This window comes from Spea bombifrons, chromosome 3, assembly GCF_027358695.1.
Source record: "Spea bombifrons isolate aSpeBom1 chromosome 3, aSpeBom1.2.pri, whole genome shotgun sequence".
In the NCBI taxonomy this organism is placed as follows: domain Eukaryota; kingdom Metazoa; phylum Chordata; class Amphibia; order Anura; family Pelobatidae; genus Spea; species Spea bombifrons.
In genome coordinates, this window is record NC_071089.1 from 64,538,938 (window position 1) to 64,557,979 (window position 19,042).

Consider the following 19,042-nt stretch of genomic DNA (forward strand, 5'->3'; position numbering starts at 1 on the left):
TGTGCAGATGCCGAGAAATTTTCTGCCATAAATTATGTGAGATCTGTAAAACATTCCTTATGTTCTTGAATAATAATCATAAAAAATTCCAGAGTATTTCCATCACGATTATGCAATAATTGCACACAGACGCTGATTAAAGTGATTGTGTAATTTACATGTCACATCGCTGGCCTCCCAAGTATTTTAAAATGCAATTCCATTTTTTATTTTGCTGGCAGTTTCTAATGTATCTAACATGCTAAAGCAGTCATTCTTGGGATGTTCTTTTTTGGGGGTACTCGTCCTGACATTAAGTATTGTCTGTGCTTTACCTGTCCCTCATGGTTCCAGGCGTAACTACCACAGTTTGTTTCCGGACCCCTGGTTTGTAATTCCTAACCCTCCATGTGCTTCTTTGTTTTCCTGAACCACAATCGCAGCTAGACCTTCTACACGAATATTTCCTCATGCTTAAGCTATCATGACATTGTTGACGGTTAATAGGGGTTTTGGTGAAAGAATCCTGCCCAGTATCAAGCCTAGAGGTAGTGCATTTAGATTAATGCTGAAATACTGGCATGTGAAAGCTGTAATGTTTCTTTCTGCCGGCTATCGTTAACAGGCTAATGAATAGGCTCATGGAATAGCTTTCATTCTCCAGCTTTTCTGCTCTTAGTAAATCTATGCAAGGCTGTTATGCTCTTTCTCCTGCTTATCCCTTATTTCCCTCTTTAAAAGCATGGTGCTCTTGGCTTTTGGTTAATGAATGTGCCCTGAATAAATAGGTATCATGCAAATCATAAACCTAGAGATAAAAAGAAAGAAAGAAATATCTTGTGCGTGTGTGTATATATGTATATATATAATATATATATATATATATATATATATATATATATATATATATATATATATATATATAGTGTGTGTGTATATACACTGTATATGTGTGTGTACGTATGTGTTTGTGTGTATACACCGTATAAGTGTGTGTACGTATGTGTATATGTTTGTATGTATATGTTTGTGTACATATAAATGTATGTATGTATGTATATATATATATATATATATATATATATATATATATATATATATAATTATAACAACAATTATTTCCTTCTCAGCCCTAGCCATAGGAGGTTTTATCAGACTGTTTTTATGAGTTACCGAAGGGGTTAAAATTAAAACACACTGCAAAGTAAATTAGACAAGACACATAAGTACATGCTTCATTCCAAGGATATCATTTTGAGATGAGACTTCAGCTTTAATTGCTATGCTGATTCTAGTTAAGACAGCCGTTCAATTAACTGTGGATGCGGAAAAGCACTTTGCATCCTATGATTCACTACTTTACGTTAATCACATATCTAATAAAATCAATTAATTAAAAAAATAAAAGAAAGAAACCTTGTTTAAATCAGTTACCAAAAAAAATGTAGTATACCGGCTGAATTTTTTTTTTTTTTTTAAAGAGAAATCCTTGGCTTCGTGGTTTTGTTCTGAAGCCTTAACGATTTGCTGCAGGGATGTGAAATTCACCTGCGGTATCTATAGAACGTCTCCAAAAAAGGGGGCTTTCACAGGGCGCAAAATCCAGAACAGCGCATTATGCCTACAAATCATGTTTTTGTCCATGTTCAGTAAGATTTCTCAGCAAGATTTATGTTTTTATTTTCTTGTTCTTCGATAAAAATATGCTGTAACGCGTCATATCATAATTGACGGCAGATAACGATTCAATTAATCTAATCTGATTAATTGATTCTAATTCTAATCTAATCTGCCCATATATTCCTACAGCTACATAACTAAACAATGGAATGAATCGCCTGGAAATGGAATCACTCCTTTCATTATGCTCTGCATTGAAACCACAAACAACAAAAAAACCCCAAAACAAACGTGTGACATTACATATTTGGTCAGCAAGTTCTTACAAGCAGCATTTTAGCCTCTATATAGCCAGTGACAATGCGGCAATGGTTAGGGCTAAAACAATTTTATTTTAGGGAGGTTTTGGTTTGGAGTAAAAATGTGGATTCCATTGTATTTTAGTTTCTTGGTTTGCTGACTTTTCAGCTTGGATATGTAAGTCCACATCATGTATATGACCCATATAATTATTTCACCTTCATCACCTTTTACTTTTAATGCTTTTATCTTTTTGTTGGAGAATGAAAAGTATGTAAGAGCATAACGATAGGTTCTGTAGAGCATGACTGTAAGGCCCTCTGTTTTTCATGTTTTTCTTGCATCAAAGATAAAGTAAAATACGTGCCATTGCTTTGTCGTTCAAGAGTGTATGTTCATGGTTATTAATGTAAGATTACAGGATGGGTTAAAAATAAAATAGTCAGACCCGTAAAAGTCACCTCCATCTTTCTTGCAGCTCTAAAATATCTCCTTCCGGTCCTCTTAGTTGTTACTTGTTATGCTCTTCTAATTTGCTGCTGGCTTTCTGCTATTTAATGATTATTATATGTTTGGTTTGTTGCACTCTTATTTTTGCTGTTTTTTTTTTCTTCTCTCTTACAGTACACCTCACACACCACTAGATGTCAGTGAATATCTGCAGATCTTTTAGGGTGCCCCCCCCAAATCCTATTTTATTCTTTATGAGAGAAACATTTACGTGTAGATCCAACAATTTAAAGAAAATGATTTAACAAAAAAATAAAAACATGCATTAATGCAGCAACTATTTAAACTTAATAAGTAGCCACGGGAAATAAGGGCAGCAGAATCGAGATTCTTCCACCTTAAGGAATAGAAAACAAAACAAACCCATTAGCTATTTGAGGCTCTGTATCTTTGTACCTTGGTATCTTGCTTAGTAAGTGTCTTTTTTTTGCATACGTATGACAATGTCTTGAACAGAAACACTTCATGACATAGTTGACTGCATTGAATGTAGAATCACGCAGTCTTAATGGCTGTTTTTTCTCATTGCAGGCAGAATATGTTCAGCTTGTCACCGAACTTCGAATGACGAGGGCTATACAGCCGCAGATCAACTGGTTTTTGCAAGGGTTCCATATGTTTATACCGCCTTCTCTTATACAGCTTTTTGATGAATTTGAGCTGGTAAGCAGATTCCCTTGTGTTTACTCCATTTACTGACTTTTGAAAAGGATACATCATCTTTTCTTTGTCTAAATGTAAAGCAAAAAAACCATATTTAGGGAAATACAATATATAATTTTGGTAACATCTGTTTGGCATGTCTGTAAATAGCACCCTTTTTTTGTTTTCAAGTATTTCAAACCAATCCCTTTTGGGGTGCTAAATACTGAAATACATGAATTAATATTTTCTCGCATTATTTGTGCTTGGAAAACACCCTAATGCCCTAACGGCATGTGTAGAAATGATGTATAAATGCTTCCAGCATAGCAGTTGCACCGTTTTTGTACCGTTAACGAAAGTACAGTAGTCCTCCCTGGTTCAAAACTTTTTGGCACGTAACGGCCTACTTTGATGACATCCAGGTCTGCAAAAAGGTAGATTTTAGTATGTATTGTGCCAATAAACTACCTTTACCAGTGCTGCACAGCATTACTCCAAGTCATAATGTATGTAACGTTTGGAGAAGTAATATCTCCTTGTCCCAATGGCCAGATTATGGTGCGTAAGTGTTTTCTTACTTGTTCCAATAGCCGTTTGGTTGTGAGAACAGCAGTGAACGCTATTTTTTCCATTATTTCTTGCCTAACCATCTTTCTGTATACAGTCACAATAATAATATATTATCTGCAATTATCTCTTTTCTTGTGGTTTTTTTTTTTTAATAGTCTGCTAAACGTAATCTACTGAGTAAATAAATTCAATGTGCTGTGAACGACTCCAATGCAAATAAGCTGTTCTGTAATTGTGAGATAGGAAGCAGACATTATTGCGGCCCACACATGGCATAGATACACATTATTAACTAGGGCAAGATAAATATGCACAGTCAGTCCTCTTAATTTCTTAATGCAATGCTGAAGCATATCATGGCACTCACTAGGGGGACCAAATAAGATACGTATTAATTGTTTACATTAATTATCTGCATTATATCGCTTGCTTATGAGTTTGCTTTTTAACGTGTACTGTGGGATTAAAGCAGTGTTTTGTTTTTCGTACAAGGGTGGTTTTATTTGAAGTGCCGTGTGCCCTTAAGCATAAAGACCAAAGGCGTCCATCAGAAAAAAGGAGTTTTAAGAGTATGCGAGGCAGAATTTACATTTGTTATGTGGCGCTGGAATAAAAAAGAGCATTCTGATTCTGAAGTCATTTGCAAAGCTTGTAAATACTGGGATACAATATTGTGTATATGGGTTAAGTAGACCGTAATCATTGCTAACGAAGGAGAAATACATATCATACTGAAAATCTTTTTAAATTACATTTTTAGTTCGTTAACAAATTGACTAATTGTTTAGTTCTCCTGTTAAGGAGCTACTTCTGTCTGGCATGCCAGAAATTGACGTGAATGATTGGATAAGAAACACAGAATACACAAGTGGATATGAAAGAGATGATCAAGTGATTCAGGTAAATCTCACTTTAGAGCTCAAAAAAATGTTTAGCTGTGTTTGTATGCCACTTGCATAATATCCACACAACTATTCCATTGGTTATTATGGCGATAAGACTACTTTGCACCAGAATGACCATTTATACCTAACCCTCATACCATACTATATCGTTATATGTTACTTGAATAGAACTGGGACGCGTAAGGCAGATGTTTCCGTTGTATAACCGAGAAAAATTTCATGTAACTTATGCCTATGATGTAAAATAAATATAGATGCAAACTTAAAGGGACACTCCAGCCAACATATGCACTTTAATGCTTATGATAGCTGAGATGTCCCTTTAAATTACTTTGATGTTTCCCTTACAAATGCATGAAAGGATTCTGCAAATTGCCTCCCATATGCTTCTGCCTCCCCCATCTATTTTCCATGCAGGAGATGTGTTTGGTCAAACACATTTCCTTGCATGTGATATGCTTATTGCCAGACTGGCAAATGTCATGAGGGAGTACCAACAAGTTTTGTTGGAATACGGAAGAGGCAGTGAGCTGCATGTTTTGCCTGGGGTAAAATAAGTAATTTTTTTTCTGTTTTTAAGAATTGTATATTAAATTAGCTTAATACCCATTCTTTGTTGGGGACAGAAAACTGTCCCTTGAAACATGCAGTGATGTCAGTTTTTTCACTGCTCCCGTGGTGCTACTATCCAGTAGTCTTTAACTAATGGACCAAAAAAAAATATTTGGACGTATTTTTTGTTTCTTTTTTGTTCCATTTGTTTTAAGACAACAAATTTAGTTTGTTGCCATTCTGGATCGGATGAAATTCATTGTCACTCACTCTCTTTCACGCTCTCAATGTCTCCCTACCTTCACCGCCAACCAATTCTACATTCCTGTCTCCTTTCCTGCAGCTCTACTTCTTCTCTAGCCTCTTCATGCTCTTTTACCTATTTTCTTCATCCGCTTCTCCCCAGTATCAACTCCCATTATCCAGGCCTCCCAGAGCGCTTCTGCAAAAGGGCAGAGCCTCCGCACACAACATAGGAGAGTGAGTGTGTAAGAGAGTATAAGACTGAATAAAAACAATGGAATGCAAACATACCGTATTGGCCCGAATATAGGCCGCACTTTTTTCCCCCACTTTAAGACTTTAAAGTGGGGGTGCGGCCTATATTCGGGGTCTAGCGCCCGACGCCCGGGACATGCAGTCCCGGGCGCCGGGCAGGCAGCGGGGTTAGGATACAGATCCCCCGCAGCGGTGCAGGGGACCTGCATCCTACTCCCCGATACGCTCAGACAGCCTCCCCTGCCGGCACTTTCCACGGGGGGGGGGAGTACCGGCACGGGAGGTTGTCTAAGCGCATCGTACGGACGTTCACCGGCAGCGGCGATGCGCCGTTGCCGGTGAACGTCCGCACGATGCATTTTAACCCCCCCGACTTACCAGGCCAGACTCCCGGGTGTCTTGCAGGGCCGGCGGAAGACACATACGCATTACGCAATGCGCGTATACAACTTCCGGTGCCGGTACTTCCGCTGAGTGCCGGCACCGGGAGTTGTATACACGATGTTCATAGATGTCCTCCTCCGGCCCTGTAAGACACCCGGGAGTCTACTCTGGTAAGTTGGGGGGGAGGACAGAGTGGCAGCATATCTCGGGGGGGACGGGACAGAGTGGCAGCATATCTCGGGGGGGGGAGGACAGAGTGGCAGCATATCTCGGGGAGGGGGAGAGGACAGAGTGTGGCAGCATATCTCGGGGGGGGGGAGAGGACAGAGTGGCAGCATGTTTTTTGGTGCTTTTTTAAAGAAAAAAACTTTTTCTTTAAAAAAGCACCAAACTTTTAGGGTGCGGCCTATATACGGGGGCGGCCTATATCCGAGCCAATACGGTAATTGCAAAAAATATACACAGAGCTCTCTGCTTTGTTTTCATTTGCCTCTTCCTTGTTGTCGACATTCGCACGAATTGACAAAATTTGAACTAATCCAGATGCACAAGTCTACTATTCAGTGTTTTGGCAAAAGATGCTGCTTGTTCACAAGAGTAAGCAGCACTGTTCATCTAACTGGTACTGCATAGGGTGTATACGTTGGAAAGAGGTGGTTCTTGGCATAGTAATATAGTAGAGATTACGTAATTTCATGATCAATGTTGTGCAAAAGGTTGACCATCATGGATGCATCCATCCTTGCTATTGTTTATAAATATAAATACAAGAACATGCATGGTTAAATAACATCTGTTTTCTTTTTTAGTGGTTTTGGGAGGTGGTACAAGAATTAACACAGGAAGAGAGGGTTCTGCTTTTGCAGTTTGTAACGGGCAGGTGAGTAATACATTTAGAGAATTATTTTCTTATGTGTCATGTACAGCTTACACTAACAGATTGCAGTGGCAATACACAACTGCAATAGTGGGAGACAACACTTTTTCATGCTCTCTTTCAATCGCTACCAGGTATGTGCCGTGATCTGCTCTGTCATTTCAGGAATTGGTTCTACAGAAGGATTTAAGAGCCTTTCTCCCAACCTAACACTGCAAGAAAGCAGTTTAAAGCTTTTATTTATTACTTGCGTTCGGAGAATGAATAGGTCTGTGCTTGTTGAAAATAAATAGAAAACATTTCTTCCAATCATTGTAGATCAAACTCTTGAGTAAAATGAAAACACAGTTCCAGCTCCCTGATCATTAGATGCTTGTTTTTTTTTTTCCTCCTTTCCCTGACTTGTAGTCTGTCTCTGCTTTCCCAGTTTATTCATTACAATCTCATCACCGTCTGAGTATACCTTTAGTACCACTTCAGTGAAAAAATCAAACATTCTTTCCCCTGGATGCAGGCCATAAAATTAATTCAATGGATCTGGTAAAACAAATACATTTGTGATTGTGGCTTTTATGATTTTCTGAATGTCTTTAAGCATAACTTCAGATGTCTTTGTCTCCCGCTGTACGTTTGCTGCAGCGTAATAATGACCTGGCTTTTGATGGTTATATTGTTTATGAAACAATATAGTGTTGCGCATATAAAGACATGAAAAACTGCTGAAATCGTGGAGGCATCAGTCATACTAGCTACACTACGTATTTCTTCCTGTTTGCTTGGCAAGAGTAGATACTCCACAAACTTGCAGACCGGCTAATGTCTTTATTCTTTGTTAAAGGGGAGCTTTCTTTTAATAAAAAATAGATTTTTAATGTTTTCTTACATCTGTGCCATAAATGCAGACCTTATATCTGTCCACTTGGTAGGTAGATGGAGGCACGGCAAAACCTATTTTGGGCTAAAACACTTAAGTATGTGTTTTAACGTGACATCAGAGAGAGCACCTTGCTCCTGTTGATTCCTTAATGTTATTGTTGATGTGATCTTGATAATATACTACAAAGCTGGAATCAAATATTAGTAGAAGCCACAAGACTCCGTTTGATATAGTGATTGGTTTAAGGAATTCATATTTTTGTGCCGTTGGAGCAATGTGTTGTAGGTGGTCTAGCTGTTTTATCTTAGTCCAATCTATTAAACACCCTGACTCCTTGGGAAACTGTATGTGGTAAACAAGAGAATGAAACATCCAGCCAAACATTCTGAATAATAAAAGTCTATGGAGGAACTGACTTCATTAGCATTGCCGTAAAGAATCACAATCGCAGATAAAGGATGTTTATTTGAACGAAATGAGCTTAATTACATGTTTGTCAATGCTAACCTACATTACTGTATACAGCCCCAGAAAAATATCCATGGGACTTGGTGGCTTTGTTCATTTTATTATAACATTTTAGTTTTCACTTATAAACATATTTATTCTTAGAATCTGGTTTACGGTGTGAAACAACAATAAACTCTTATATTGAGATAGTATTTATTTAGCTCCTGCGGAAGCCACATTTGGCACCTACATCCTTTTGCCATTTTATCAAGTCACTCTGTGACTTAAATCTTCATTAAACATTTTTCTCTGAGGGCTGGAAAGTAAACTAAAAACTGATTTAACTGTTGTGATGAAAACACATTTATTATAAATATACCAATGCAAAAGGGATCCCCAGTGAATAGAGTCCTCATATAAGCGTTCTTCTACTGCAATACTTATTGCTACCATACATTTCACTAAATATAAGAAGAATCTTCTTGATTTTTATATTCCTACGAATATTAGAACAAATTGGTTTCATTTTACGATATAGCAATTTCTTTTCAAGATCTTATATACACTGGGAGAGCAGGTGTGCTGCTTGGTGACATTAATTTCCTATTAGGAGAGTTAACCTGTCAAGGGAATTATGTTGATTTTTGTCAGTTCTTTCTTCTTAGTTGATTGATATGCAGTTTTTTTTTCTCTTTCTTGATACTGTTCCATAATTTATTATTTCAACGTTGAACATGAAATGTAGTTTATGCCATCCCTGCATGTGCCCTGGTTATTGTAATTAAATATTCAATTGTATTTCTTGTCAAGTGTGATGTTATATGACATTTTCATTGCAGTTCAAGGGTACCTCATGGTGGATTTGCATATATCATGGGTGGAAGTGGTCTGCAGAATTTCACCATAGCAGCCGTGGCATATACACCAAATCTACTGCCAACATCAAGCACATGGTAAGATGCAATTATGGATGCAATGTGACAAAACGGCCCTCTAAATACTTGTTTCCATGAAGTATATACAAGGCAGGTGTGAAAATATTGTAAAGTAAGAATGCATTCACAAATCAAACAAAATGCAAAGTGAGTGAAAAGAAGACATATCATATCAATATTTGGTGTGACCAAATACAAAACAGCATCAAAACAGCATCAATTCTTGCAGGTATACTTGCAGTGTCAGGGATTATGTAGCCATATAGGTGTATGATTAAACAATGAAATTATACAATTAAATGCTGATTTAATAAAAATTACTATTAACATATACATTTTGGAAAGTATTCTTACTTTACAGCATTTTTTTTACACCTGCCTTAAACGTTTTTTAATGCTGTTTCAAAGCCAGAATTACTGATTATAAACATAATTCAGATCATGTATTTTATACATTTGTAAAAAATTTTTAGAAAACCAATCTTGTAAACTTCCAAAGTAAAAGTTGCCTTCTCAAAATTAAAAACCGTTTTGTAAAAATAACTATGGTTTAGCAGCACTTTATGGTATATGTATGGAGTACCATTGGCATTTATGGTCACTTCAGTCCTTGCCCTTATTTTGTTGTAATTCATATATGTATGATAGTTAGTCACAGGAGTTTCTTGTTAAAATTAGCCCTTACATGCAGGGATCTAGAATTAGAACAAAGTTTCTATACCATATGCCTGACATGAATGCTTAAATCAATAATTCCTGCAGATTTATAAGGTCTATGCATCAAATGTATTCCTCACCTATGTGGCATTTGATATTATTCCTTTAAGTATTTTTGAAAGCAGCTCTTTGCTTTGAGGTTGGCTATCCTGTTTTAGCTTTTAGTTAGTACTTACAAAACTGAGCAAACTGGTGAATTGAATGAATTTACATGTCATAGTGTTTGACATTGTGTCCCCTTAACTGGAACTTTATCTAGTATTTTTTTACTAACATTTTACTTAATATTACATTTGTTAATCTATATAATCACTGGGACTGTTTTTTTGTCTTCCAGTATCAATATGCTGAAGTTACCTGAATATCCCAGTAAAGAAGTCCTGAAGGACAGACTTCTTGTGGCATTGCACTGTGGCAGCTACGGTTACACAATGGCATAATAAAGAAAGAGGAAAACGATCATCTGACTAGTAATGCTCAATTTAGAACGGCAGAGCCAATTTAGAAATCTGTCAAGGATGAAAATGACTAGATATTGCCCACAGGCAGAGCTGACTTTCAAAGATTTGTAAAGTACCTATTTTCTTAGTATATGTATTTATGAGGTTAAGAGACTTCAGAAACCAAAAAAAAAAAACACTCTGTGGTATCCTGATTTTCCTGTTACAGATAGTTTTAACATTTAGGTACATGGTTCATGGATAACTGACCTATTTTCATTATTTCTTTTGTGTGCTTTGTCTTGACTTGATTTTACTTTTTTTTAAGGAACAAGTGTTGTTGCGTAATAGTGTGAGTTTAGAAAAAGATCATTGAAAAACTTGAGGATATAATGGATTTTTTGTATACATAGCTTTTACTTTTTTAAATGGTGTGTTTACCAATATGTAAACAATATTTTTTTTGTCATCACACCATCCTCCTGTTGACATTTTTATCGTATGTGTTTCTGTTTACAAATATACAGATTATTTTTTTTTTAATGGACTGTTTTTTTGGACATCACAACATCAGTCAATGGGGGAAAAAAGGAGGGAAAATGTTGTTCAAATTTTTATTGCCGTAATGTGTGTTTTTTGGTCATTCCAATTTTCGCCCTTTTCGTTGTTTTCATTTCTAGTGCAAAGTATTCAAAGTGTAATTTTGTAAAAAATGATTTTGGTGAAATATAAAATATTTTATAAATGGTCTTTAAAGCACGGTAGTAAATTATTTTGCTGTGTATCCTTAATACATCGTTAATGATCTGCAGTAAGGGGAAAGAACACAAATCAAACCAAACTGCCTTAGCCTGCAGTCATGAAAGTTTTCTAATTGAAAAGATAAGAGCAGCAAGCACAAAGCTTAAGTCTGATTTAATTGAGAGGATATTTGGTGTGAACACATTTACTTAGAGTAGTCTTTTTATGGTCTTTCTGATGAATAACCAGGAAAAGACACCACATAATCCTTTTTTTCCTCCATTTAAAACATTTTAAGGACATCCATAAAGCAAGTTTATATTTTGTGGCAAAAAACTTTAATGCTTGTCTGCACCTGCATTTTCACAATCCTAAAACTTTCACATTTGTTTAAAACACGTACTTTCTGTTTCAGGAGGCTCATGTTTTAGATTTGGTGCCAGTTTATAGCTACTATTAAATATAAAAAACCTATTCAGCAAACTGAAATATTTTTTTTTTAAATTAAAAACCTATTAGAAATATTTTTCATGCATAAAATATTAAAATGAGGGACATAGGGAACCGATGAGGATTTGTAAACATTTCCAGACTTATAGATGTCAATGACTTTTTCTCATCTATTCTTGAATTTCTTTAGATCACACCATTATGTGCTGCTTTTTGAGACCTTTTAGCAATTTCATTTGATTAATTGGTTGATATAGCAACTGAGGGGATAATTATTTTTTCACCTATGGCCAGGTATGGTTGGATTGTTTTTTTTGTTCTATAAATGAAATCCAATACTTTCCAATATTTTTTATAAACTTTTTTTTTTTAATTAAAGGATAAGATTACAAATAAGTGGTATCATAAAGAATGCAATTAGATACAACTCGCTAAAAGAAGTCTTTAAATGGTACACAAGTTTGTTCTTTATCTTCCACTTTATATTGTATCCACATCACGCTAACAAGAGAAGAAAATCTCCAGACAACAGCAAAGCTTGAAAAAAATGTAGAGAATCTGAACAACTTTGGAAGCAGAAATCAGAACTCTAATAGTGAAAGAATATTGTAGGTTTTTATCGTATTACTAGACAAGAGGAAACCATCTGAAAAGGAATCCACTTAAACAGTTTTTCAAAGTTTTCTTTTCAACAAACAATAAACTATAAATAAACAACCTAATGAACCATCTCTGTCTCTTTATCAGTAGATCCTAAAAGGGGGTACATTTCCAGATCTACCAACCTTTTAGGTGGCAAATCACTTTGAGTATTAGAAAAAGTATAGATTTAGAATGATGAAAGATGTCAATTCAATCATGTGATTAGTTATTCATTACTAATACACTGACACAACAGTACCATGGTGCATTTAATGGGGTCCTCTAATAATTCTATTAAACCAGGCCACATTTGAAATAAAGAATCTTAGTTCTTAGCTCTTTGTCCAGACTAGCCTAAAACCAATCCATCCCCATAAAGCCTAATACTTTTGTTTTAGAAATCTAATAGTGGGAGGTGAGCCATGAACCCATTGATATAAAATGGTTTTCCTAGCTGCAAAATAAGTGTTGTTGCCCCAGATGTTTTTCTCTACATGTCTCATTGTCTCAAATTGCTATTTCAGGGATGAATGATTGTAGGGATATTCCTAACAATTTAAAAAGTTATAGTAAAGAATTCTGAAAACCTAAGATTTGGGCAATGCAAAAGCAGTAGAATAGTAGTTCTGCTTGGGGATGGCCAGTGTGATATCCAATTCTATGCCCCCCACCGCTTTCAAAATAGGTAAATATTAGGTTAATATGTAGCAAACGATAAAGAAGAGAGGTGGAGGGGCACTCTCTTGAGTAATTTGAAATTAACTTATCAAATGAAGGATGTATTGTCGTAATAAAGAATTCATGTTGCTAGTGGTCGGTAACTAAGTGAATATAGTTAATAGGATACCTGGGAATTTATTTGCTGGAAGGATTTTGCAGCGAAGGCATAAATGGGAATGTACACCAAGGCGCAGTCGAAGAATTCTCCATGCCTTGATAGTGGCAAAAATCAATGGGTTGGCCAAGATCTTCTCCAGTAAATGTAGAACAGGTGCATGTAAAAGGTTTATGAGCAAATAATCAGTTCAGGTGGCGCAGCAAATCTTCTCGCCAATGTAATCCAGTCTGTAGTGTAGCGAATAAGAACAGCCACTTTGTAGTCCACATTGTGAACCATCATAAATTTGGACCATTATAGAAGAGATATACTAATTTCCATATAAATTTTGCAAAAGAGAGATCTAGTCAAAGCCACTCTACCCGAAAAGGTTAAATGGAGATGCTCCCTGCTGCCAAGTTCAGATTTGATCTTTTGTAACACCGGAGAAATATTAAGAGCTCAGAAGATCTAGATATTTAGGTTGTCTGATTCCTAGGTAAGTAGACCCCTGGCCAAGGTATTACCCATATTTAAGGCTTATGTTTTGGAACTATTAATAAAGCCAATTACTCAACATAATTTTTTAAAGAAGGTCAAAGCCGTCTGCAAAGAGCTCTGTGGATTTGAGATATATAAGTGAAATGTCTTCTGCAATTTCTGATACATTAACCTCATTATTCCTCGACTTGATACTCAACTCGACTTTGGATATTGCTTTACCAGCATTCTCAAATGTCCTACCCTGAAGAATCACTACAAAGTTAGTCTGCATAAATGTTAAGAGAATGTAGCTCAGTATATTTGGCAGGAATACTGCTTTTCAGGATTTTCATTTTCTGGTTATATTTTTCATTTTCAGGCTCTAGAAAGGACCGAAACCTGTTAGAAGTTCAGTGGATTGTATAAGCTATTCAAAAAAGTGCATGTTGCTTCTGGGACAGAGCCCCCATTTGTTTAAAAGGCTTATTCCATTCTACGGCTGCATCCTGTTCAGAATTGGCTAATGTACTACCGGCACACTTTAGTAACGCGGTTGTGTGGGTTAGCTTACATACCTTCCATATGTCTGATACTTTGGATTTTTGGGGTCTGCAATCTCTGTTGATTACTCTGGATTTTTGCTCCCACTATGTTTCTCTTTTGTAGAAAAGTAAATTCCCAGGTAAGAATTTACACGAAGGCAAATATATTGAAAGTTCCTAACATTATGAGGGAGCTATAGAGTAATAACTTGTTTACTGATTCCTGAGAAGATTAGTTCACTTGAAGTGGTGCAATATGACTTATCCCCATTTATCAAGTCAAAAGCAAACTTCCTGTGTAAAAATATGTTAGTCCAAATACCATTTACTAAGATAATACACGGATATTCTCAGTGGCAATGTGAAAGTTAAATGCTGGAGATATTACAATTTCTCCTCTAAACCTAATTTATAACTTGGTTTAGAGCACATTTGTCTGTTATTAAAGTTAGAATAATAATGAGATAATCTATATTGCCTTCCAAAATGGAATTTGTATGCTTGTGTTAATTTTTATAGCCGGATTCCTAAGGAGTCCTGCAACACCAACACTGAATTAATTAATGTGTCTCTTATTATTTTGTAGATCACCTGCAGCTTATTAACTTTCAGACACTACCAGCCTGTCGAGAAACAATAACTTTATATAGTTTATAATTTAGTGTGATTAATTGGGTTGCAATTTTAGTCCTCTTTTAGTGGCACAACAAATTTTGGAGGCTATTCTGTCTTAGAAAAAGAACAGATGTGTTGTCAGCCCATCGATCATGAGTACTCATTAACTTTTATTATGATATATAAAATGCAACACTATAAACCATTGTTTTCAATGGAAGGAAATATGTTGTGCATCTAAAGTTGTAAAATCTTCAGAGAACAGGAATCTTTACACAATCTGCATGATTTGACTCAACACTATAGTAGCATTATGCAAATGGTTGTTCAATGAAGTAATTTCATTCTCTAAAAAAAAAAAACCTAGAGGGCAATATATGTAGAGCTAGAAGAAGTACAGACAGTAAAGAAAGTCCCCCATTTTTGTTTGATTGTTTATGTTGGCAAGTTAAAATAAGATACAGGACAATAATGTCTAATTTGATACTGTAAGAGATATGTTGTTGTAGGTGCTTTAATGTGATATATAATGTGCCATAAAAAGATAGCACACATTTACCCGGAAATCTGGCGCTTTAATATTTATGGTTAAATTTAATGCATATTAACTAAACGATGGTGACCTGTCTTATTGTAAAACATAAAACCTCACAAGTCGAAAAAATAAAGGGCTGAGTGCACAAAGTATTTGAGCAATACATTCAGCAACATTAGAATATGGGTTGGTAAGACAAATTACATACATTCTTGTGAACTGGATCTCTGCCAGCAAATCAAATGTTCTTATTAAGTGGCATTCTTTCATTAGCTGTATTTTTACAGACTAGTATAGTCTACAGATTTCCAGAAACATTAGCTTCACTATCATGGATGATTTTGGGCCATCCAAACCTGACTTCTTCAAGATATCCTAACATGAACAGAATGAAGAGACTGACAACATACAGCAAGATTAAATACAAAACATTGTGCTAGAAAAATTTAAAATACTTTCAAATCAAGAATTTTTGGTTTAACATGATATAATAAACTCAGGAACAACTAAAATTATTTGTTGTGCTACATAACCTCATAGGCATGCAGAATACATTAAACGTTTGTTAGCAGTCTGTAATCTTATTTATAATAATACTTATTATATATGTCTACCCTTCTTGGAGCTAACAAGTGGTTGAGCATATAACCTAATACACCATATGTCTAAATGAGTAACATTATGGCCTTCTGTAAAATGTATTGAGCAGATTAGCATCATCTTAGCTAAAAAGAAATTCTGATCCACAAACTACCCTATTTGCATTGGCCGTAGAGAAATGTCCTCCGTGAACAAGTCAATTGTATGTACCACTAGAACTATAGCAATCTAAATTTGCATGGGGTTTTCTGTTATTCCCTTTTTAAAGTTACAGTATAAGTCGTGTGCTGGGGGGGTCTGGTGCAGTCTGCAATAGGTGCCACTCATCAGGAGGGTGCCACAAGACCAACATTTTTTTTCTTCTTTATTTTTGTTAATCGCAACTTGCTTGCAACATTTTAATTCAATAATGACTGAATGCATAGTATGATGAAAATTATGTCCACAGTTGATTTTCTCTTGGTTTGCTTGCAATTTAAAGTATAAAAGTTTGTTTTTGGTTGTATATAATTTGAGCTACAGGGTGATTCATTTTAGAAAAAAACAACATATTTTTAGGGCACTTAATTAAAATAAATACTGAAGTTAAATCATACAAACCAGTATATGATTTTCAAGAATTTGCTAGACACCGTAGGAAAGCTAATTAAGATAAATAATAGATTTGGAGAAAATGGTTCTAATAAGCATTTTCGTATATATGTGGCAGATGAATGGAACACTTAAAAGGAAATATAACAGCTTGTGCATTGGCTTGTTTAGTCTTAATTATTTCTATTTCAATTCCATGCAGTAGGATATGTTCCTGCAGGGAAAATATTTATCCCAACGTCCCCCCCCCACACACCTTTTTGAGACTACAGATTTCATTTCACACGCTGAAGCGTTTTTCATCTTTTTTAATAGCTGTCTTAATACATTTAGAACTCTAAAGGACATAAAGATAACAAAGATACTTTACTGCAATAAATGTGTTAAGAATCTGCAAGGCCCTGCAGATATCACTGATAATTATTTTCTGTTTTCAAAGCTTATCTGAAGAAGCTCTAGTTCTATATAACAGAATTATAACGTATCATTTTTGTCATTTTTGTTTTTCATCAGACAAATCCTCTTATCCCTATTTATTACAAAATGATTCTGGTACAAAGTTTGGTTGCAGAACACCATAACACGATAGCATTCAATCGAATGTTTCTTCACAATGCTTGCGTAATACCATTGTTTTTTCATAGGACCATCTAAAGTAAAACTTGAAAAAAATGTTGTAACACATTATTTATCAGTTGTTTAAAATGATTCCATCTATTTTTATTTAACCTTTAATTTATTTGCATATAAACGGGGAAACAACTTAAAACCACTATTTGGAATGAGAGTGGACAGCTGCTTAATAAATAATAAGCTTGTAAATGTGTGGATTCAGATTCGTAAAAATGTAACTTTTGTTAAATCCTTCAATTCATACGATTGTATGAAGGGACTCCATTGAAAATGAAGCAGATATCTCTGAAACTTCGTTTGCATTTTGTTGAGTATTTTTCACTCTCACTCACTCTCATTCAAGCGCTCTCAAATGCTCTCTCATGCTCACTGTCAATGTCTCCCTACCTACTCCACATTGCTACATTGGGGTTATTCCTTGCCCTCCCACTTTTGCAAATTTTTTGAATCACCCACCAAATTTGGAACAGGAGGCAAACTGACCAGGGACAACCCTAACATGGGTCCCACTGGTTACATGGGACCCATGGGGGGCACTTTGACATGGAAGGCAAGTTGCGTCCCAAGGCAGTCTTTCCCAATAGATTTGTGGAGATGGAGAATTTGTGAGAATGGATGTGTAAGTGTTTGTGTGAGAGCACGGCTGTGTGTTTGTGTGAGAGCATGGTTGTTTGTGTGAGAGCTGAGTATGTTTGTGTGAATGTGTGAGCATGAATGTGTAAGTGTTTGCATGGAAGGATGGATGTGTAAATGTGCGTACGAGCACTAAGACTAAGACAGAAGAAGAAAACATAGAAAGTGACGGCAGATAAGAACCATTAGGCCCATCCAGTCTGCTCATCCAAGGTGGATGAAGAGAAAGATGAGCTGGAAGAGAGAAGACAGAGACCCAGGAAAGGTAAGGAAACATTGTAAGAGTCTTAGAAAGCATGAAGCATGTGTGTATTGGCCCTCTGATGGTGGTACACAATAACTCTGTGTACTATCAGTGTCTGGCTCAGTAAATAGTGACGGCAGTTATGCTGTACCACCGTCAATGTTTGGCACAGTATATAGTGATGACAGTTATGCTGTACCACTGTCAATGTCTGGCTCAGTATTTAATGATGACCGTTATGCTGCACCGCCGTCAATGTCTGACACAGCAGAAAATGATAGCAGTTATGCTGCACCACCGTCAATGTCTGGCTCAGTATATAATAATGAGTTATATTGCACAACCGTCAATGGCTGCCTTAGTATATAGCGATGGCAGTTATAGTGATGGAAGTAGAATATGTTGACTTACTCTATGCAAGGACATTTAATTAGCAGTGCAGTTTGAATTACTAATGATGTGGCATATTTAGATATATACACAGCTTCAAGGCGGAGGGATATATAGGATATAATGGTAACCAAGAACTGAACTGGAAAGGGAGTTGCAAATTGTAGGCCAATTCAGGCGATGGGAGAAAGAAACTCCATTAGAGAAATGTTTCTATTTTGATCTAGATTTTATGGTTTCTTTTTTAAATTCACCTCGTCACTTTTTTGTAAATAAATATCTATATATTTCCGGAAGATTTTTTTTACTAAGAAATGAATTGTGAAGATCAGAGTCGGATTTATATCTCAGGCACCGTGGGGCAGAGGGATTAGGAGTGTCACTGTGGCCCAAACCAAACCCTTTCTATTCCTTGACACACCTTATTCCCTGACAGACTCCATGAAACACATGTGTCCTTATACCCCAACTGACTCCATGGTATACTTCACAGAGCCCTGATGTTTGCCGAAATTGCAAACAATGGTGAAAACTGCCGTTTCCTACAAGGGTGACAAACTTCACAAAAGACAGATCATGGGAGGGGGGAAGCTTTACTAATCAACTCCTGCCATTGTTTGATTTTTTTTTTTAAATGTCAAAGTTTGTTGCTAGTGTCGTCAGTGCAATTGACACCCATAGTAATGTTTTCACCCCTGATTTGTTAATTATAAAGAAAGGCTTTTAAAAGTTTTCCTCTTTTTCTCGGGGCTGAAGCAATACCTGCGGAAGAGAGGAAAACTCTTGAAAGCTCGTCTTTTAAATACTATATTAGTCCAATAAAAAGGTATCATTACATACTGCGATACTCTGGTATGTTTGTATCTT

General features: G+C 36.0%; 1 protein-coding gene across 3 annotated transcripts in view; it reads left to right on the forward strand.

Annotated features, from left to right (window-relative positions):
* HACE1 (HECT domain and ankyrin repeat containing E3 ubiquitin protein ligase 1) overlaps positions 1-11,018 on the forward strand; it is a 37,493-nt gene extending 26,475 nt beyond the window's left edge. For 2 of the 3 annotated variants that reach the window (XM_053458994.1, XM_053458995.1), the window contains exons 20-24: positions 2,941-3,072; positions 4,426-4,524; positions 6,773-6,843; positions 9,007-9,120; positions 10,157-11,018. In XM_053458994.1, the coding sequence (XP_053314969.1) occupies positions 2,941-3,072; positions 4,426-4,524; positions 6,773-6,843; positions 9,007-9,120; positions 10,157-10,259 (519 nt within the window). In that variant the 3' untranslated portion in view covers positions 10,260-11,018. Of the gene's footprint in view, positions 1-2,940; positions 3,073-4,412; positions 4,525-6,772; positions 6,844-9,006; positions 9,121-10,156 lie in introns of those variants that run through there. The other variant, XR_008351032.1, reaches the window with a different exon arrangement.
* Positions 11,019-19,042: the final 8,024 nt, after the last annotated feature.